This window comes from Halichoerus grypus, chromosome 1 (assembly GCF_964656455.1).
Source record: "Halichoerus grypus chromosome 1, mHalGry1.hap1.1, whole genome shotgun sequence".
Lineage (NCBI taxonomy): Eukaryota > Metazoa > Chordata > Mammalia > Carnivora > Phocidae > Halichoerus > Halichoerus grypus.
The window spans coordinates 149,541,982-149,565,053 of record NC_135712.1 but is presented as its reverse complement, the minus strand read 5'-3'; the positions used below and the strand labels follow the sequence as shown (position 1 = coordinate 149,565,053).

The 23,072-nt window shown below is 45.6% G+C and overlaps 1 protein-coding gene across 2 annotated transcripts in view; it reads right to left on the bottom strand.

Moving 5' to 3' along the window:
* The window catches only part of TRANK1 (tetratricopeptide repeat and ankyrin repeat containing 1), a 101,681-nt gene that overhangs the window by 28,358 nt on the left and 50,251 nt on the right, over positions 1 to 23,072 (bottom strand). For both annotated transcript variants that reach the window (XM_078073787.1, XM_078073790.1), the window contains 7 exons: positions 18,369 to 18,530; positions 16,299 to 16,553; positions 14,346 to 14,522; positions 11,000 to 13,915; positions 5,662 to 5,861; positions 5,223 to 5,360; positions 563 to 709 (listed from right to left, as the gene is read on the bottom strand). In XM_078073787.1, coding sequence (XP_077929913.1) covers positions 563 to 709; positions 5,223 to 5,360; positions 5,662 to 5,861; positions 11,000 to 13,915; positions 14,346 to 14,522; positions 16,299 to 16,553; positions 18,369 to 18,530 — 3,995 coding nt within the window. The remainder of the gene's footprint in view (positions 1 to 562; positions 710 to 5,222; positions 5,361 to 5,661; positions 5,862 to 10,999; positions 13,916 to 14,345; positions 14,523 to 16,298; positions 16,554 to 18,368; positions 18,531 to 23,072) is intronic.

Below are 23,072 nucleotides of genomic sequence, written 5' to 3'. Positions count from 1 at the left end.
TGCAGGGCTTGATCCCAAGACCCTGGGATCATGACCTGAGCCAAAGGCAGAGGCTTCACCAACTGAGCCAACCAGGCGCCCCTAAATTTTATTTTCTTCTGTTAATCTGTTTCATGTCAATTTAATTTTTAGACCAGCTAGAGGAATCTTAAAAGGCAGAGAAACATTTTTTCCTCCCCAATAATAGTCAAGCCTGGTATACAAGTCTCCATGAATTATTGTCCTGGACTTCACGTCTGAGTTCCCTGTCAGCAACTTCAAAATTTCTGAAGAGAGCTGAATTCCAGAGGTGAATAGAAGGTACAACCCTCCCCTTTTCACTTTCAGACAGTGCCCCACCCATCAAGCCCCACTCTCTGCTGAGAAAAGAGCGTCTGCCAACACTGAGATCCCTGCCATGCCCACTCCCATCCTCCTTCTCTCCAGTGCTGATGCACAAGAAAACCAGTCAAGTGCCGGGCTCTATTTTTAACCTCATCTTCTCATACAAACCTTGTTTACTGCCCGCCCCCCTCCCCACCCCCGTGTCAAATAAGCATGTGGACAAATGGCAGAAAATCACCTTGTACATCTCTGGATTCACCATGAGAGACCGACGCTGGGAGGAACTGGGTTTCTTCAGGGGCACTTCAATCAGTGGTCGGTTTTCCTCTCTGGAGTCAGATGATGAAGGCGTAAATGAAGAAATGATCTTCCATTCCTTGTAAGCCTGAACAACAATGACAAATTAAAAACCAGCAGAATATACCCTTGAACTATACACACAGCCTCATGGTGAATTAAGCCCTCTTTTCCTGGCTTGGGGCCCTCAGCCCAGCTGTAAGGAGGGGGCTATCCTATGGCCTCAGGTGGGGGGACCTCAGGTGGCACAGGCAGGGAAAGGGGAAGCTACCATGAAAACTCCCCCAGACACTTGGCCAAGATGGCCGAGAAGCCAGGCACACATACCCACTTCCAAGAGGAATGCTAAGCATCCAGGAAATTTCTTGCTTAAAGAATTTCCACAAGCAGTATGGAGGGAGGAACCCAGTGTCCTTCAGCCCTTTTCACAATGTGTGAGAGATGCCACTTAGTGTCAGCTGTTAAGACATATATGACAAAATTCTCTAACTAAATTATTCACCCAAGGATGGAACAAAATTCAGGAGCTGTGGAGTATAGTGTGCACAGGACACTGAGATCAGACAGAACATATTTGTATCTCAGTTTTTTCACTCATTAGCTATGTGACCTCAGAAAAATTGTTTATTTATTTCCTCCATGTCTCCTTTTCCTGCTCTGTAAAATGGGGATGACAGAACTACCCAAGTTTATTGGGAAATAAAAGGAGATAATCAATGTCGAGTGTCTAATACAATGCTTGACAAATAGTTGAGATTTTAGCCATGTGTCCCTTTATCCAAACTCAAACCACAAAACCATAGTAACTATGTAGACCAGAAGTTGGCAAGTTTTTTTCTCTAAAGGGTCAGAGGATAAAAATTTCAGGTTTTGTGGGCCATGTGGTCTCTCTCACAACCACTCAACTCTGTTATTATGATGCAAAAGCAGCCATTGTCAATTATGTAGATGGATGGGCATGTGTGTCCCAATAAAACGTTATTTTTCAACACTAAAATTGAATTTAATATAATTTTCATGTGTCACGTAACATTATTTTCCTTCGATTTTTTTAACCATTTAAAAATGTAAAAACCACTGTTAGCCCACGGGCCATACAAAAGTAGACAGTGGGCTGGATTTGGCCCTGGGGACCATGGTCAACAGACCCTGGTAAAGCTAAAGTGCCCAGAATACATGCAGTATTTAGAGGGCAGAATTCCTATGAAATTTCAGATTTCATCCTTTACTGAATCTTGTGAGTAGCTAGTTAACTCCCCTCAGCCTTTACTTTTCCATGTATAAAATGGTGCTCCTTGCCACCTATGTATCTTCTCAAGAATAATGAAAACCTGGGGCGCCTGGGTGGCTCAGTTGGTTAAGCGACTGCCTTCGGCTCAGGTCATGATCCTGGAGTCCCGGGATCGAGTCCCACATCGGGTTCCCTGCTCAGCGGGGAGTCTACTTCTCCCTCTGGCCCTCCCCCTCTCATGCTCTCTCTCTCTCATTCTCTCTCTCAAATAAATAAATAAAATCTTTAAAAAAAAAAAAAAAAAGAATAACGAAAACCTGGAGTGGATACAGTTCACGACCTTAAGTCACCCCATAACTTAAACTAATAAGTATCAGGTTAAATGCTTTAAACAATCTAATTTATTTAATATTAATCAAATTATTATTACGTTAAATTTATTTTGATATTAAAAAATAAACACTGTCTATTAAATAAGGATGGTTATGCTATAACCAATTATGGAATTAATCACCATATTCTGAAAAGAGATGTGAATCATGTAATCATTGAAGTAGTTGGGAGTTAAAAAAAAAAAAAAAAAGCCTTCAGGACATATTTATGACCGTCCTCTTTGTAGAGCCATTCACACTCTGAATTGCTGGCCAAGGAAGGCAGGCAAAAGACACAAGCGTTTTGACATTTATGAGGCTCTCCTGGTAGACAGCGTGAGGTGCAGACCAGCCGATCTTGGAAGGGCTAGTGAAGCACAACATATTTTAAAACTGCTGAATGAGAAGGAAAAGCTGCTCATATGGCGCAGGACTAACCTGTTCCCAGGAATAAAACATACTTTACTTTCAAGACCGAGCCTTTGAGGAGTACGTGTATTTGTGGCAAGAATACAGGCCTACAGCACCTCTGACAATAAAAGAAGCAGTATGTAAGTCTTCCAGCTTCTTCTATTGGGACTGATCATTGTGAAGGTCACCTTGGTGGGGCCTGTTCTCTAAGTGAGAACCATAAAAGCTGTGGTTTTCAAAGTCCCTCCTGTCCTATTCACACAGAATAGGGAGTCCTTACATTGGGCCTGAGTGTAAATGCCAAGCACCCTTCTAAGTCCCAACAGGAGGAGAGTTTGGGGGTGACTGGGAGAAAGACTACTGCTCCCCGAAATGAGGCCAAATCCTAGAAGAGAAGGATTTGGCATAACCATTCCTTGGTCCCTTCCCCATCTCAGAAGATGGCCCTGGCAACTATGTGGTTGAACAGGGAGCAACAAATCCTCTAAAGAGAAGAATCGCACACGAGGACAACAATAACGCCCCCCACACACATGCACAAAGAGTGTGTTTGCCAGAAACATAAACCCGGGGTGGAAGAAGAGGCCAGGGGTGGAGAGATGAGCTCTCCACTGTCCCCCATGTCAAATGCAATTACTATGCAGCAGCCTGCAGCCAGTCACCCCGAAGGAAACCCCACATGAGGAGCCAGGTGATTGAAGACTTAGGTGATCCCTGTCTTTCCTCTGCTTTGATTAGAGAATTTCCTCTCATTTAGAAATGAGATGTTTTTTGGTCTTATCTCTGTTGATGATAAATGGAGGGTGTGCTTTGTGCCGGGGGAATGCATAATGACATTCCTCAGGAACTGAGAAGGAGCACCACATCAGGAGTCTTTTTAGAAGTCTTACTGTGCACATGGGATGAAGTGGATGTTACCAAAAAATTCCATTTGTGATTATTTTAATTTTATGCAACAAACTGAGCCATTGGTTGGGAGCACAGGGTCAAGATATCTGGGCCTTCGCCATTTCCAGGATCAGGGTGAGACAGAATAACTGGATTTTTCTTCCACAAACAGAAGTGACCACAAGTTACAGATCCATAAGTCCAGAGCTCCTCGGGCTTCTTACTGGCACAAGCATACAACTGGCAGTTAATAAAGGACAGGAACAACAAAGTCTTACCCCTTCCTCTTTCAGCACAGCCTCGGTCCAACCATGACCAATGGATGTATTATGAGAAAAAAGAGTTAGTTCTCAGAGATTAAAAATCGTTCCAGGGTTAATGAGAGTGCATCTGATTTCATTAGCAAAAGTCAATAGAAAAGGAATGCACTTAAGGTATGGCAATGATATACTCATCGTGGAAGGTTCTGGAAGGCCATTTGCATGCGGGGCTTTAAAAGGAAAGGAGTACAGAGGAAAGACTGCGAAACTGAGAACTCAAAGCATCTGAGTTGGTCTCCAGGCTCTGGCACCCACACCGTGACTACGGGCAATTTACTTAATTTCCATGACCCTCAGCTTTATCTGTAGAATGAGGGTAATGAGAATACATACAACCTCAGAGGGTTAGTGGAGGATGAAGGGAAACAAAGCATTGGAAAAGGACTTTATAAACCGTGAAGTACCCATAGCAATAGTAGTCAGAGCTATCATCAAGGCAATCCTATTTTTTAAAAGATCAGAAAAAAAAAATTCAGGACTCCATTTAAAACAGTCAGTTCTGGGGCAGATTTTAAGGTGTCACAGCTAACAGTACAACAGCCCCTTCAAGCATGCACCATGTGCAGTGGGAAGTCTGCAACAGGGACCAGGACACAGCCAGCTAAGTGCCCAGAGGAGACCCCCCAGCACAGTCAGCAGCCAGCCTGAGCCCCCACCGAAAGACAGTGGTGAAAAAGAAACCAGGGGCTCGAGTTGGTGACTCTACCCATAATGTACTGAGCTTGGGAAGAAAGACCATCCCAAGGTCTTGGACTCGGGAGCCAAGTCAAAGCGGTGGGCTGGCACAGAGGTCCTGGGGGTCGATCCAGGGACTCTTTCACTGCCATGGTCTGCATGGGCCGCAAGCAGTGGGGAAGCCATGCCAGAAGGGAGCTCCCAGGCGGGGCAGCTCTCCTCACCCCCCACATTACCTGATCCAGTGGCCAGGAACCAGGCCTCATTTGTCTTCCCGGAGTTTTCTCTTTCTATGAACTGAACTTGCCCAGTTCTGTCCTCATAGGGTGGACACTGCTAACCTTGCCTTCATTTGTAAGGCTCTCCTGAGAGCTCACTCCAACTGGAGCATCCTTGGGAGTCAAGGATAACAGAGCTAGTGAACACTGGAAGCTGGCACTCGGGTACCAGGCATTCAGAAGAAAGAGAGAGCAGGGCAGGGCACGGGAGAACCAGCCCATGACACACTGGGAAACCACCCACAGCCATCGACAAAACCCATATCCAAGCACACAAAGCCCACACCGAATGGATGATGCTCCAGAACAGAAAAAGGTACCTGTGAGAAACTCACTTCTACTCAGCTCCATGTTCTCTTTCCCAGAGAGAAAGTGTAGCTCATACATATATGCATGCACAGCGTGAAAAGAATTCAGCATAACATACCTCAGAGTCAGTAAAAAAGTTGTAAAGGAGGACATCGTCAAATTCTAAACCTTTCGCTTCATACACGGTTAGCACAAGGGCTAACCCCAGCTCTTCTGGAATTTTCTCCTTTGCCATTTCATTAGCTACAAGGATTACCTGGGGGAGAAGGAAAGAAGAAGGTAGGAAAGAGAAAACATCAAATTCTACAAAGAGGGATCTTGCAAAGCTCAGTCCATTTCTGTGGGAGGCAGGTAACATCTTTAAAAAGAAGTGGCCGGCCTGGATTTGGTCAACCAGGCTAGCTGAAGTATTAACAATTGCTCCCTCACCCAGATCTGAAATTGACCTATTCTGGCAGAGGAGCTATTGAACTCTATGCTGTGGAATAATTCGGCCTCCCAAACCTTTTCCAACTGCAAACTGCCTTTGATTTCACAACATGCAATCCCAAGCTCACCTGGTGGGCTCCGAATTCAATAGGCTGGGTTTTCCTTTTGTTCCCTCGTAGCAAAATTGCCAAGTCGCTCACACTACAAGACTCTAGGACAGTTGGTCTGGGACCACCAAAGAGGCCAGAATCCCTGGGAAGGCGATCAAAAGATTCCGGGAAATAGAACTGAAGTAAATCCACCACTCCAGATGCCAGATTGAGGATCCCTGAGGTAAAACAGAAAACACATGTCAGACTGGGTGATGGACACTGGGGAGGGTATGTGCTCTGGTAAGCACTGTGAATTGTGCAAGACTGTTGAATCTCAGATCTGTACCTCTGAAACAAATAATGCAATATATGTTAAGAAAGAAAAAAAGAAGAAGAAGAATGTAGCAGGAGGGGAAGAATGAAGGGGGGGAAATCAGAGGGGGAGAAGAACCATGAGAGACGATGGACTCTGAACAACAAACTGAGGGTTCTAGAGGGGAGGGGGGTGGGAGGATGGGTTAGCCTGGTGATGGGTATTGAGGAGGGCACGTTCTGCATGGAGCACTGGGTGTTATGCACAAACAATGAATCATGGAACACTATATCTAAAACTAATGATGTAATGTATGGGGATTAACATAACAATAAAAAAATTAAAAAAAAAAAGAAAAAAGAAAACACATGTCAGATATGGAGCAACACGACAACAACATGGCTGTGGGGTTTTTGTTTTGTGTGTGTGTGTGTGCTTTTGTGCTTTGTTTGGTTTTTTTATTTGGGCTTTGGCTTTTTTTCTCGAGAAGCAATATTGGTCCTGATAGTATGGATAATTGCAAGTCAGTTTCTAGTTCCCATTAGATTATCACTTTGCCCCTGCGTGATATTACTCCCAGTACAGGGGATGAAGGCAGAGATGCGTTGCTAAGAAGGTTCTGTTGGATCTCGCTCCTGACCTATACTCATATTAGAAAAAATTACCTCATAAAGAAAAATCAAGGCAGAAATATAAACAATTAGAGCTGTTAGAAAGCTAATATAAGCGGCTGGCATGGATGGTAAGGGAACAAAAATTATTCGGACCCTCTCATTGGAGCTTGGAGCCGTAGAGACGTTGTCATGGTAACAGCAGGGCTGAATGTTAGGTGGGGGCAGCAACCAAGGCCTCCATCCCCTCCCCACCAGGTTTATACCCAGCCGAGAGGACTATCCTAAGAAAAAAGGTAGAACTGGAGAAAGGCTTTTGTGAAGAGCTTTCTCCCTGGGTCCCCTTGCTTATCTAAGCTCTGAGTAACGTTGCCAGTCAAGATGAATGAACACTACCACAAGACAGGCACCTTCATAAAAATACCCCATTTAATCGTTAGGACTGCCCAGTGACATAGACCAGACAATCCCACCCTTACAAGCAGAGACTCCAAGGTCTAAGAAGTTAGTAAAAACCTCCACGTGACAGGATCTGAAGCTGAATTGAACACAGATCATCCTGGGTCTTCTCCATGGTTCACTTTGTGCCATGTGCCCTTTGCCTGACAGCAGGTAGAATACCGTGTTCTTGGTAGAACACCATGAAATGGGCAAACATGTCCCCACTGCTATTACCAAATAATAAGGAGAAATTTTACTTCCCAGTAGTAATATTATTAGATGTATACAGTCGGGAGCACAAGTGGAAACTGCCGAATCTAAGCAAATCAGCTGCTACTGGGGTTCCCTCCTCTTTAAAAGCTAGCAAAGGCCAGAGATGTACATTAATGGGAGAATCAGAAAAAGGCACAGAAGTGTCGATTGCAGTGATAAATGGGAATCCACTGAAATGCCCTTTTAGAGAAACTAGATAAATAATTTTTAAATGAGCCTACCCAAAGAATAAAAGATGGTTCCACCATAAAAAGGAATGAAACTCTGACACATCCTCCACCATGGTGGAACCTTGAAAACATTATGCTAATAACTTAGCCAGACACAAAAGGCCACATATTGTATGACTCCTATTACATGAAATGTCCAGAATAGGCAAATCCATAGAGACAGAAAGTAGATTAGTGGTTCCCAGAGGGGCGGGAGTGAGGGAGAATGAGGAGTGACTGCTAATGGTATAGGGTTTCTTTTTGGGGTGATGAAAATGTTCTGGAATCAGGTAGTGGTAATGGCTGCACAGCCTTGTGAATATATTAAAACCACTACACTGTATATCTTAGGTGGGTGAATGTTACGCTACGTGAATCTCAATTTTTAAAAAAAGAAAAAAACATAAGGGAAAATATTCACTAAACATAGTATATATTCACTACATGATCAATAACTACAGTGTGTATGATACATGCATTTAATGTCTATAAGGAAAAAAGATCAAAAGGAAATGAAACAAAACGTTTGCAGTGAGTGGACTTACAGGTTGCTTGTGATTTTTTTTTAACATTTTAGGTGTTTTATAAAGTCCCTAAAATCTAGTACATATGATTGGGGCTTTTTCTGGCTCTATACACAGAAACATATACACACAATCTTCCCTCCGTTCCAACATGGGGTTTATGTAGCCACTGTCCTAACGGGTTACTTAGCAGAAACATCAAAATCGCTCCCAGGAACAGCCCTTCGGCCATGCTCTGTTTTGCCAATCAGAAAGGTTGCTGGCCCCAGACCAGTGGCACTGAACCAGAGGGTCAATCAGAATGAGGGGCTCATTCAACCACTCATGCCAGATCCTTCTACTGGGTCCAACAACAGAAAACTGGTGCCACTTCCTGAGGACAGAAAGAGTTCTGTACCACACACAGTGCCAAGCAGGGGAGGAACTCAGGAAATGTCTCCTGAACAGAGGAACGAGGGCCAGGGCTCCATTTCCTATTAAGAGAATAAATTACTACACAATCTGAGTCCCAGGTATAAGACCACGGAAGAACAAGAAGTTGAACTGCTCAGACCCAGCCAGCTCCTGTGATTTTTTTTTCAAATGCGACCTCAGGGAGGACTTCCAGAGCCCTGGCAAGCTGGGCTGAGTTTGTGTGGTGCAGCTACACTCTAGGAGGCCACCTGCCTTCTAATCATTTTCTGACTCCTTGGCTAAATAAATCAGAATTTTAATCTCATTTTACAACGTGTGTGTGTGTGTGTGTGTGTGTGTGTGTTATGCATGTATTTTCTCTTTCCACCAAACCACAGCCTACCTGAGCTGCATCGAGAAAAAGAGCATCTATCAAACCCTACAATAACCATCAGACTTAAATGGTAAAATATTAAAAATATTCCCATTAACTTCAGAAATAACACACAGATGCCTATTAAAGCTTCTGCTTAAGGCCCTAGCCAATGAAATATAGCAGGAAAAAATGAATGATAAATATAGAAAAGAAGATAAAGACTGCCCTTACCTGCAGAAAAATGCCAAAATCTAAAAGTTAGAATGTTCAGTATGATTGTTAGATTGACCAGATCAACATATAAAAACCAACAGCATTCCTCTATCCCAGTAATAACTGATAGAAAATGTAAAAGAAAAGAAAAGAAAAAGAGGCAGCCGTTGATAATAACAAAAAGTATAAGATCCCTAGGATAAATCTAACAGCTGTGTAAAATGTCTGGGGAAAATTATAAAATATTATTTCAGGCACTAAAAGAAGACCTGAATAGAGAAAAACGCCAAGGTCATGGTTCAGAAATCCCGATGATGTAAAGATGTGAATTCTTCCCAAAGAGCAATAAATTCAATGAAATTCCGGTCAACATTACAAAAAAAGAATCTGATAACTATGGCAAATGTGATATCATGCTAACAGTACAAGACAGACAAATGAGACAAATCAAAGAAAACAGTGAGCCCAGAAACAGAGTCCCAAATACACAAGAAGAGCAGCCTTACAAATCAGAGGCAAGGATGCACCAAGCAGTGAATGGTGTCAGCACAGATTCTCCATATGGAAAAAAGTAAAATTAGATCAGAGAAGGGTTAGTTCAATAAAGACAATGTCACACCACACGTACATTTTAGATAGACTAAATTTAGTTACTTAAATTTACCCAAATTTAAATACCTGCCTACATATAAAAAGCAAAATTTAAAACCATTGGAAAATTATATAGGAGAATATCTTACTAACTCCAGATCAGAAAAATTTCTTAAGACACCAAAGAGCAAATCGTAAAAGAAAACATTCATAAGTTAAAATTTTAAAGTATCTTCCTACTAAAGAACACCATCACTCATATGCCCCTTTACTGTAACAAAGTTAAAAAGATAAGCTCTGCAATTTTTATAATCAACAAAGGATGCAAAGGCAAAAATTCATAGAGAATTCTTAACAAATCAGTAAGAAAAACAACTCATTAAAAGGGTAGGCAAAGGAGAACAGGCAATTCACAGAATACAGAATCACCGGTAAACACACGAAAAGACACCACGTCTTAAGAAAATGGAAATTCAAACTATACCAGATGTCCTTTCACACCCATTCCAAGAGTAAAGCAAGAGGATATAACATAGATCCAGAGAGAAGCTCAGGAAGGTTCGCTCCAGGATTGTATGTCACAGTGAAAAACTGCCAGGAGCCTAATGTCCATTACTGGAAAATGAGTAACAAACTGTGGTACAGCCCTAAAATGGAATGCTAACACTAGTTAGAAATGCAGGGTCTAGAGCTCCACATCATCAATATGCAGAATCCCAAAATGTAACATGAAGCAGAAATACAAAGTGGCAGAAAGATATGTCTGGCACGATCCCATTAAATAAAGTAAAATGATACTCTATATTGTTCATGGACATGCAGGACACAGGAGGTGAATTGTGTGAGCATTTTATAAACCTAAAGGAGGGATTCTGGCATGGATGTTGTGTTTTTCAAACCCTGCGTGCCTCGGTGTCCTTCGTAAAATGGGAAGGCTGCCTACCTGGCAGGGTCGTTGTGAGGATGAAGTAGGGGTGGTCTACATCGGCTGCCTAGCATCACACCTGGCCCAGAGAAGGGGCACAACTGAGGTTCGAGTTAAAAGCATCTGAGTGTGTGCTATCTCCCACCACCCCCTAGGCCTCTTTTTTGGCTTCTCCTCAGGAGAAAAGCCGCTTTGGGAATTAATGACTTATAACTGGCACAAGAATGTGCTTCCAAAGTGCTTTAACAAAAGCAGTTTAAATGTTCCCCTGTAATGTTTTCATGTCATGGCAAGGTCCCTAAAATGTAATTTCCATTCAACCACAGCTTGAATTATCAATCTACGAATGACGAGCGGCAGAAACCGTAAGACTTCTTGTTCATGGGTGCATTTCCCAACAAACTCCAACATACTCTCCTTACTTCAGCTACAAAAGCCTAACCAAAGCAGTGCAAGATGATGCCCAAGCACCTCCCCTGCAGGCAAGCACAAAGGCCAGACATACCCGAATGGGACCTGTAATTCTGGTACAGCTGGTAGATCTTCTTGGGCTTCCGGACGGCACACTGCTTGTCCACGGTGTTTCTACTGGCATAGTGGAACAGAGAGCGCAGGTCACTGAAGCGGAAGGCCACGCCCTTCATGATGCTCTGGGCCGTGTCCCCCGTGAGGAACATGGCGTTGGGGTCATTGATGCATTTCATCAGCAGTGTCAGCTCGGCTTGGGTGAAGTCCTGAATCTCATCGCCATAGAGCTCATGGATGGACCACGGGAGCACCTTGAGCTTCGACAGCCTCCGGGACAGGTTATACAGAACATCTTCTTCATCGAAATAACCTTTCTGAGACCTGATCTGCTGGTACAGGCAGAAGAGACTGTAGATCTCGCTCCGGTCTTCCTTGAAATTGGGGGACCGCTTCCTCCCTAATTTCTTATACGCTTCTTCTGTGAGCCTCCCCTGGGGGCAGCTGAGGGCCTCAAAAGACCCCTTCAGAAAAGATTTTATTTCTTTCCAAATCAGTGCGGGGTTGTAGGAGGTTTTCCCTTTGATCATTTTGGGCCATATTTCATTGGTGAACACCTCAAATGTCACATACACCCGGGGGTCACTGTCACACGTACGTGTTTCTGCAGCTTTATCCTCCTCGCCATTGTCCCCATCTGCCTCGGCCTCCTCCTCATCCTCTTGCCAATTGGGGATGGTCAACTCTTCCTGGTTGGACCATCCCACGATGGCTCTTTTCAAGCTGCCATCTTCATTTCTCAGAAAAAATGGTTTGGGCAGAGAAGCATCAAGCAGGAGAAGCAGCTGCTTGGAAGTGACAAAGAGAGGAAAGTTCTCGTCCCTTAAGTCCTGAAGTTTGTGGACATTGGGTTCCAGTGGTTTGTAGTGACTGGTGGCCTTGGTAGACTTGGAAAGCTCAATGAAATTCCTCTGCACCTCCTGGCACAGGACATGGTTCTTGGTCACGAAGATCTGATGTAAATGCTCCAGCTGGTGGGGATGCTCTGTGGCGCACACTTCCACTGCCTGGCCAGGCTCCCCCGGCTCCCCACTGGATCCCCCGGCACAGGCTTCGCTATCCTGCTCCTCATCTATGCTGTCCGCTGTTTCTGCTTCCATGGAACCTTCCTCTTCCTCCTTGTCCTCTTCCTCCTCCTTGTCCTCTTCCTCCGTCCGGGGACCTTCCTTTCCGGGTTCCACTTCCAACCTTCTCTTCATCCACAACTGCTTGGTCAGCAGCGGGCTTCCTGCCTGCTCAGCCTTCTCCCAGTAAATGTGGAATTTCTTCCACAGCCTATACAAGCAGCAAGTTGTCTTCCCAGTGCCGCTCCGCCCAATGAGGATGATGGGCTCCAGTGGCCTGGGGTTGAGGTCGATCACGGCATACTCCAGCTCACCCACCCTGAAGGGGTACTCCACCGTCGCTGTTGTGTCATTGAGGATGTTGGAGGCCATGCTGTTGCTAAAGCTGTGGAACTTCATGATGTTATACTCCGTCTCCACCGCGCTGGCCGGTGGGAAATACTCGGGGTTCACGTGCTCCCGGCTCTTCTCGGCCTCCGTGTCCTCCACGTAGAAGCGGGGTATGCGCTTTTGGACCTTCACGTTGGCTGACATCTGGCCTTGGTGGATGCCCTTCAGCTTCTTCCGCAGGACACAGGACTGGCCCCGGTTGTAGGCACTACAGATGGCCCTGATGGAGTCCGACAGCTTGCAGTGGTCCAAGACGATGTCCCAGATCCGAATGATTTCTGTGTAGACCCGACCCGACTTCTCTGGGCTGTGCAGGTTCCGCTCTGTGGCAGCGATGATCTTCTCTGGGTTCTCGCTGCATCGAGGGGAGAAGTCAATGGCCAGCTCCCACAGCATTCGGGCCCCCTTGTCCAGCTTGGCCTCGAAGAGCTGGATGCTTCCCTTCAGGTGCTTCAGCCGCTTCTGCAGGCCCTGCGTCCACTCGCCATTCCCCAGCTGCTGGATAGCTAAGATGATTTTTTTCTTCATGACCTTCGTCATGACCTTACTGGACAGCTTTTTCAGCATTTCCGAAGTGCATTCGATCTCCCACGTCATGTTCTCGAAGTCCTGGAGGCAGGCCTCAATGTCCTGCGTGTTCCAGCTGTCCGGATCATCGCTGCCCTCACTCCCTCTGTGGCCAGCAGGAATGAGCTGCGAGGCCACGAGGTCTGCCTGAGCACATCCACCCCCTGCCTCAAGGACGCTGTGGTTGTTCCCACTAGAGTCAGAGCCTTGAGGCCCCAGGGCTTGCTGGAGCTCGTCCTTCTTTACTTTTGTACCAACGCCTGCCTCCAGAGGCTCAGAGTCCTGAGGACAGTCCTCAGAGAGGGGCGTATCCAATTCAACCTGCTGAATTAAACCCATGATGTCCTGCACCAGGCGGTCTCTCAGAGAGAAGGGCCTGACAGCTCCAGGCTCCTGCCTCATCTCCTGGGCATCCGGGAGAGTCTCCCAGCTGTCGGGAACCATGGTTCCTTCGGGCAGGGTCCTGGCAGGGACGCTGCATGGCAGTGACTTGGATGAACCCTGGGACTTGAGCTGAGACACGTGACCAGAGGCAGTGGGCCTCGGGAGCTTCCCCGGGTGGGCAGCAGAGTCCTGCCGGTTCCTCCGCTTGTTCTCCATCACAGCTTTGTTCCAGGCCAAGAGCAGAGCATCGTTCTTCTTAATCCGGTGCCTCGCGTCTTTGCCTTCTTTGTTCTTCAAGTTCAAGTTGATGTCAAACTTCACCAGCAGGTCTATCAGCTTCTTCATGCGCTTCAGCATGCCCTTCTGGAAGATGATGTGCATCAGCGTGTTCCCATTGCTGTCCTGGCTGTTGGGGTTGAGGTAGCAAAATTCAGTGGGGTTGGACCAGAAGAGATCCAACAGGTAGCTGAGGAAGTTAAAACCGATGTCAGCTGAAAGACATAAATAAAACGCTTTGAGTGCTGAGCCGCTCTTCCCAGAGAATAGAGACCCCTGGATCTGGAGAGATGCCAGCCAGGGGCATATCAGAACGCCACACCTCCCCAAGCACTTGGTAAGCCAGTGGTTGAAAACCAGGGACAATTTGCTCCCAAGGGATATCTGGCCAATTTCTGGAGGACAGCCAACTTTGAAACTTAAGAATCCTCCTCAATCAACCCACCCTGACCATTCACCATGATGGTTGCTCCTTCTCATCCAGCTGTGGGTGAGGGGCCAGGAGATAATGGGTGGGCCTGACCAAGAAACAGTCCTTTTTCAGATCGTTGGTTTTCCCAATAGGAAAGATGAAAAAGCATAGCATCAGTTCTAATATCCGGCTTCCTCTTCAAAGAAAAGACTGGTTAAAAAATAAAGGCCTACCTTTGATGTCTAAAAAGATGTGGAGTGCTGCATGCAAAGGAGTATCACCTTCTGTGAGGGAGATACTGCGGGGGTCTGCACCCTTGGTCAAGAGAAGAAACGCCAGCTCGAAGTCCTCATGTTTCAGGCACATGACAAGCGGCGTCTCCTGGCTGTCGTGGAGACCCTTGGGCAAGGCTGAGAAGGCAGAGGAGAAAGGCGCATCCCCATGAGGGATGTACCCTGTGCCAAGTGACCACCTGGCTCACCTGAGGAGGAGGGAACGTCTGCCTTATACTCCAAGGGAAGAGCTGATGCTGACCCGACTTCTGAGGCGAAGGCTTCCCAGAGCCCTCAGAGTGAAAGCCCAACTCCTTCCAGTGTCCCATTCATGGGCCATGCCTCTCCCCACTCTCCTGCTCCCCTTCGTGTCCCAGGGCTCCGTCTTCAGCCCTGCCCGGGAGTGTGGACAGGGCCCGGAACAACGGAAACCCCAGTGGCTGCCTAACACCCTACCTGATACATAGTCGGTGATGGGGATATGAGCATGGCTTCCTACGTCCGTTGCTTCTATGACGCTTCTTCCTGAGGATGCCCATCTACCCTCAAATGGCATCTTCCCTGACACCTCTCCACCCCCAACATCAGCTTCCCTTTAGCTCGGTCCACGCATCCCCTCTGCACCGCAATCTCCCTGACCTGCACCCCTGTGATCCGCACACCCCCACACAGCAGCCACACTTTCACTTTGTCCCTGGTCCCCAGCAACCGATTCCAGGGAGGCACTTCGTAAGCACTGGCTGACTCAGGAATAAAATAGGAAGCCCATGACCGCCGCAGTTTCCAGGCAAAGGTAGTAACATTCCACTCGAGGAATGGTTTTGAAGAAATAAACTATAGGAGGCATTCCATCGACCTCTTGGAACCTGTGGGGAACAGCCAATGCCCAAAGGCTTTGTATAGCACTTTGAGAGCAAAGGACCAATAAAGGACATTCCCTCTTAAATAGCCGAGCAAGCAGAAAACCACACGGCCGCAGTGCTCTTCCAAGAACCTGCATGCGTGAGCTCATTTAACATTCAAAACAGCCCTGAGAAAGAGGACTGTTATCGTTCCCATTTTATAAACAAGGAGATGGAGGCAGATATAGCATGCCCAAGGCCACACAACTAGTAGTGGCATTAGTAGAGGGTTGGGAATTGGGGGCAGGAGGAGGCTGGTGTTTCCAAATCAGTTTTAAAATAAAACCCAGTCCAGAGCACCTCGGTGGCTCAGTCAGTCAAGCGTCTGCCTTTGGCTCAGGCCATGATCTCGCGATCCTGGGATCGAGTCCCACATTGGGCGCCCCTGCTGAAGTCTGCTTCACCCTCTCCCTCTGCCCTTCCCTCCACTCATGCTCTCTCTCTGTCTCTCTCAAATAAATAAATTAAATCTTTACAAAATAAATTAAAAAAAAAACGCAATCCAGCAAGATGCTGGCTCTCTCCAGACATACATCCAGCCAAGTGTGATTGCGCTGATTACAGCAGTAGATGTATCCACCCACCAATTATTCGGCTGTTTCTTTACAAAGAAGCACCTCAAATCCTAATCCGCCGATTAGAAAAGAATGCTGGAGAGTTGACAGGGATTCACGCAGCATACTGGGTGCAGGGAAAAGTCCAGCCAGGAGTCGTGAGGAAAGGACCCTGTGCGCCACACCCGGGGCCAAGGGCCCCCCTGCACGCACCTGAGGTCTCTCACACAAGGCAGAAGAAAAGACAACAGAGGTGACTAGAGTTCACAAAGACGCAGAGTTCCTACAAGGCCAGCACCCACTAACAGGGCATTAACCTGGTCGCTGTTACAAAATGAGAAGCTATGGAGGAAGAGAATGGGCCAGAATTTAAAGGAGTCTCCAAAGTCAAGTGAAAGAGCCAGTACCAGTGGTGTCCCAAGGGACAAGTCCCCAGTGTCCATCATGAGCATTCTCACCTCCACTGTCGATGAGGCAGCCCAGGAGCTGCATCCTCCGAGGGTCCCAGGCGCTGAGGCGGGGGATGACAGCGCAGAGGTCAAGGTCTGAGAAGTTGCAGCCCTTGATGAGGCAGTCTCCCAGCGGTGGCTCCCCGCTTACTTTGCGGGTCAGCAACAGAAGCACTTCCGGCCATTTCTGTTTCTCCAGTAAAAACTTGATGAAGGTGTTGGCGCAGTCACGGTTAATGTCACAGACCAGGTCAGGAGGAATTTCTTTCAAAAATAAGAATACACCACATTCCCAAAAAGGTTCATATGACTCCTGCCCCAGATACCACCCAACACATTTAGGCGTAATTAACAAGAATTATGCGTCGGTATTTTTAACCTCTGGGGGAAATATAAGCAAGTAATTACTTTGGGCAGCACTCAACCACTCATAAATGTCGGTATAAGCACCGGAGGTGTGACCTTCTTGGGAAGGTCAGAAGTATTTTAAGGGGAGTAGAGCCTGGCCCAGGAGAGCAGAATTGACTGTCTTGGAGATTACGTGAGTCAGGGCATTCTACTAAGATCAGAAGGGCAAGAGCCCAGCTTAAGTTTTGCATAATATTAAGAGTGTTCTGCTTAAGGAGCACTGAAATACAGGGAGACACTATAGAATAATTAAAAAGTTAAGAGTTAAGAGCATTCTATAACTTGTCTGGCAACCCTACCAGTAAGAAAGCAGGAAGAAAGAGAAGGAAAGAAATCAAGAGTTAACCTAAATAAGAGCAATTTAATTTGCATTTGCTAGTTTTTGCTTCCCACCATTCTCCAGGATTTCTAACACGAATATTCATTTTAATATTTAATATTTAACTTGAAAACAAGAAAAACAATTCTGTGTGCAGGACCCTGGACTAAGTGCTCGACATCCATCATCTCAGCAGATTAGTACCCTAGTTAATGCAGGAGTGAAGGAACTGACACTTAAGAAGTTAAATAATTGGCCCAGGGTCACAGATCTGCTAAGTGGTAGAATCAAGATGAAAATGTAAAACTCCAAGCCTTAAACACTAAGATCTGCTGCATCCCGTGAAGAGCATTTTTGTTCCACTGGCCACCCCTTCCCGCATTCTCTGGAAAATTAAGAAATCTCAACCCTTTGAATGTGTCCATGCTGACTGCCAACCTAAAAAATACTAAATTTCACCTACTTAGGGTTTCTAGAATCTTCCCTAATTATTACCTAAAATGTGTCATCTGAGGTCCTTTTCTAGAACTTTCCTGATTTCCCCACAATGAAAAAAAAATTAACATTCAATTCTACAATAACCTTATATACCAACATTAGCCAATATCTAGGGAAGAAAGAAATATCCGGAGTATTTATTTTATTTATTTATTTATTTATTTATTTGACAGAGAGAGACACAGCGAGAGAGGGAACACAAGCAGGGGGAGTGGGAGGGGGAGAAGCAGGCTTCCCGCTGAGCGGGGAGCCCAATGCGGGGCTGGATCCCAGGACCCTGGAACCATGACCTGAGCCAAAGGCAGACGCTCAACGACTGAGCCACCCAGGCGCCCCTGGGATATTTAAAAGGGGATCATATAGGGGCGCCTGGGTGGCTCAGTCGTTAAGCGTCTGCCTTTGGCTCAGGTCATGGTTCCAGGGTCCTGGGATCCAGCCCCGCATCGGGCTCCCCGCTCAGCGGGAAGCCTGTTTCTCCCCCTCCCACTCCCCCTGCTTGTGTTCCCTCTCTCGCTGTGTCTCTCTCTGTCAAATAAACAAAATCTTTAAAAAAAATTAAAAAATAAAAAATAAATAAATAAATAAAATAAAAAGGGATCGTATAGGCAAAAGTACTTCTAGCAGGATACATGAAAAACCAGACACAGAGACTGACGCTGGGGATGGGACTTAGGCACTAATGTTCAGGGTAGATGATACGGACTTTCTGCTGAATAACTTTCTGTGCTATTTGAATGTTTCACACATAGCTCATCACTTTCATGCTTTTAATTAATTGTTTTAAAGATGTCAGAAAAGAGTTCTAATAGGCATAAGTCATCTTTGGCACAACTAAATGTTGTGAGGAAAGTTACCTTGCAGAGAAGAAAGAAGGCGCAAGAACCTCTGAACGACTTCTTGCTTCAGAAAGTTTTTAGGCAGTAGCCGGCTTCCTGAGTTCATGTACTTCACCAGCTGCTCAGAGGCCTTCCGGAAAATGTCGGTCTCACTAACAGGTCCGTCACCATTGTTCAGTCCTGCAAAACAAGCACACGATGCCTCAGAATACAGAGATCACAGCTGTGGGAGATTGCAAAAGTTACCCCGGCTTGCCACCCCTCCGCGGAGCCCCTTCTTTGCCCCATGACTTCGGGTCTCCTTCCATCAAGAGGTGGAGCCTATTCTCTTCCCCACCCTGGATTCTAGCCTGGCTTCCAGACTTGGTATGACCAATAGAATGCAGTGTGATCTGGAAAACAGTATGGAGGTTCCTCAAAAAGTTGAAAATAGAGCTACCATATGATCCAGCAATTGCACTACTGGGTATTTACCCCAAAGATACAAAAGTAGGGACCCGAAAGGCTACGTGCACCCCGATGTTTATAGCAGCAATGTCCACAATAGCCAAACTGTGGAAAGAGCCAAGATGTCCATCAACAGATGAATGGATAAAGAAGATGTGGTATATATATATACAATGGAATATTATGCAGCCATCAAAAGGAATAAGATCTTGCCATTTGCAACGACGTGGATGGAACTGGAGGGTATTATGCTGAGCGAAATAAGTCAAACAGAGAAAGACATGTATCATATGACCTCACTGATATGAGGAATTCTTAATCTCAGGAAACAAACTGAGGGTTGCTGGAGTGGGGGGTGGGGTGGGAGGGATGGGGTGACTGGGTGATGGACACTGGGGAGGGTATGTGTTCTGGTAAGCGCTGTGAATTGTGCAAGACTGTTGAATCTCAGATCTGTACCTCTGAAACAAATAATGCAATATATGTTAAGAAAGAAAAAAAGAAGAAGAAGAATGTAGCAGGAGGGGAAGAATGAAGGGGGGGAAATCGGAGGGGGAGAAGAACCATGAGAGACAATGGACTCTGAAAAAACAAACTGAGGGTTCTAGAGGGGAGGGGGTTGGGAGGATGGGTTAGCCTGGTGATGGGTATTGAGGAGGGCACGTTCTGCATGGAGCACTGGGTGTTATGCACAAACAATGAATCATGGAACACTATATCTAAAACTAATGATGTAATGTATGGGGATTAACATAACAATAAAAAAATTAAAAAAAAAAAAAAAAGAATGCAGTGTGATTTTTGTCCTGGTTCTGAGGTGGGGCCTCAAGAGGCCTGGCTTAGTTCTATTCACTCTCTTGAGACCCTGGCCTCTGCCAAGTGAACAGGTCCAGTCTCGACTTCGGGGGGACAGGAGACAGCATAGAACAAAGAGGAATCAGTCCGGTTGTCCAAACTGAGGGTCCATAGATGTGAAAGAGCCTGGCCAAGATCAGCAAGACCACAGCCTCTTGGAGGAATTCAGTTAAAGCTATGAGAACAACCCAGCCTAAACTGCTGGCCTGCAGGGTCACGAGCGAAATAAATGCTTGTTGTTTAAAGCAACTAAATTTGGGAGCAGTCTGTTACACAGCAATAGATAACTGACATAAGAGTTGAGGGAAGTGACAGAAACAGGAGGGCTTAGCACCACCTGCCAGCCACCCACGCGTCTCACTGGCCAGCAGAAAAACCCAAGAGGAAGGAGCCACCTCTCTGGCCAAAGAAGGGAAGACAATATCCCCTTGGTTCAGTTTATTTGAGAAAGTAGCCATGATTAGAAAAACCCCCGACAGAATGTTGAAATGGGCAAATGTTTTATTTGCTATCAGGTGATACACTCAAAAAGCACTCTCGCTTAAAATAGAGTATTTTATCAGGGAGCAAAACTGGACGTGCTTTCACACCCAATGAAAAGGGCCCGGCCCACAGCATTAGGTGCTGTCACACTGTGCAGAGATGAACAAAGTTTCAATGTCGTGTTCCAACGAAGTAGGAACACTTTAAAAGAGATGGACTATTTGAAAATGAGAAAAAAATGAAAAACATCTACCTTCATCAGGTTTCCCAGCAGTAGGCCCTGGGTCAAGGATTTGTGTGCAAGTAATTCACGAAGGAGGTGATGGGTGGGAAGCAGATTCGGGGTCAGAAGGAAGCCAGGTGGTCTTGCCTGATGGCCCAGGGAAGCTCTGGAGTGAGCGTACCCCTCACAGCTATCCCCATCCAAGGCCAGGAAGACGGGCTTTCAAATTCTCACCTCGATCTATCACTGGCTATAGGCTGCCCTGGGAGGATGTAAGTCCTCAGGCACTTCTAGTTTAAATGAGCCCCAGCAAAACTGGCTCCATACGCTGTTCTCCTTGAGAGGAAGCCTTAGGTGCTGGCTTCCCAAAGTCAAGGCACCCCCACGTCGAGGGGCACACAAATGGTGAAAGGGATCCAGGGGATCTAAGCAGAGCTCCAACATTATCTGCTGTGCCTTCTGATGCACACCTGGGTCACCTTTCAACAAATCAAGTCAGAACACAAGAAACACACACATACACACACCGACTTCAGGGGCTCATTGCCCTCTACTCAAGAGACCTTCAGGTGCCAGAGAGAAGCAAGACCCACTTTAGCACCATCCTCCAGAGAAAAAGAAATGGAAACCACTTAGCAAAGGAAGACCTACATCACCTCAGCTGGAAGCCCAGAAAACGTCTATGTGCTCTGACAGTGACTCGGCCCTCCCACCTTCATCCGAAAATACCTACGAACACACAGAAATGGTGAAAGCTCACATTACAGAGAAATAGGATCCTTGGAAAAGGAGCAACTTCCTTCACCATCATGTGTTACTTGTCCCCCAGCCTCATGCCATTAAAATCTTTTCTAGAACAACATTCTTCCACTAGGGAAATTAGTATAAAAGTCACTTGACACTGAACAGAAATAGACTAAGATGGCCAGTATAATTAAATGCAGTTGTATAATAAATGCATGGTTGTGTGGTTCAGAATAGTTAAGCAATGGGTCAAAGAAAGTTCCACATGTCAGGAAAGAAACCAGAGAATGATACTAACAATGTAAAGACACATAGAAGGAAAGGTGCTGGCAAGGGTACCCCTGGGTAGATGTGGGTGACTTATTTATTACTCTGAATTTGTCTAGTTTTTTTCTAAATTTTCTATAAGCTTAGTAAGAGACATTATAATCACAGATTGCTTTTCAAAAGATGATTACGTAAGTGCTGAACAACACCAACAAAAAGACTGGATAAAATATGCCAAAGTATAATCACAATAAATTTTTCTTTTTACATAAAACTATGTTTTTACAAATTTTCTACAGTGATATTCAGTAAATATATAAGCAGATTTGAAATTAAAAATTAAAACAAAGAGATCTTCTGAAATTGCAACAGTGCTCAGAAGTGTTAGAAAATAGAAATAAATCATTTCAAAAAGAGATTTTGCCCTAGCCTGAAATTTTTCTTTCAAGCTAAAAAAGGCAAAACTGATTAAGTTTTAGTACACACATTTTATCAATTCAAATTTATGTCCCCATTTCATTTTTTATAAAAGAAAAGAAAAATGTATAATTATGAAAGCATGGAATACGACTAAATGACCAAATCACAAATATATTAATTTGGGGGGGGCAGGTGAGTTTATGGAGAATTCATGTTTTCTTGTTTTCCTTTTCTATATTTTGTAATTCTTTTAAAGAAAACATTGCATTTATAGTAAGGAAAAAGTATCATGAGCATCCTTTAGGTTGATTCCAGATGCCTGCATTTACTGAAAACAGGGCACCGTCTTTGGTGCTGAGGGATGGTAAGATGACGAACCAGGGCCTCTGCGTCCCAGGCCCCATCCGTGGGGAAAACCAACACAGAGAGAAGGTTCCAGGGTCCTCTGAGTGCTGTGTCCAAGGTGCCTGCATGAGCACAGAGCAGAAAGCAGCCGGCTCCCACTGGAGCGGCAGAGAGAAGGCCTCAGAGGCCTGGAATGGTTCTCACTCTGAGTGAATCACAGATTACAAACCCTGAGGAGAAGGAAGGCTCCAATCCTGTTCTTGGTCCTGAGAAGAGAGAATCGACAGCGGCCAGAGAGGTAGGTGTGCTGCCACCTAGTGGTGGCCGTGAGAGGCAGGTAAAAGCAGTTAAGAGTTTTCACTTTCCACCGCGGTCACCCAGTCAACCGCAGTCCAGAAGCAGATGATCCTCCTTATGACAAATCGTCAGAAGGTCAGTAGTACGGGTGCCTCGGTGGCTCAGTCAGTTAAGCCTCCGACTCTTGGTTTCGGCTCAGGTCATGATCTCAGGGTTGTGGGATCGAGCCCTACGCCGGGCTCTGCACTCAGCACAGAATCTGCTTGAGATTCTCTCTCTCCCTCTCTCTCTGCCCCTCCCCCCATGCTCTCTCTCTCTAAAATAATAAATAAATAAATCCGGAAAAAAAAAAAAAGGTCAATAGTAGCCTAATGCTCTGTCGCAGTGCCTACATCATTCTCATTTCACCTGACCAGGCAGGCATTTTATCATCCCATTATCATCACAAGTGTGAGTACAGTATAGTCAGGTATTTTGAGAGAGAGAGAGACAACATTCACGTAACTTTTATTACTGCAGATTGTTATAATTGTTCTATTTTATTATGAGTTGTTGTTAATCTCCCACTGGGCATAATTTATAAATCAAACCTGATGGGATGTATGTATAGGAAAAAACAGTACATACAAGGTTCAGTACTA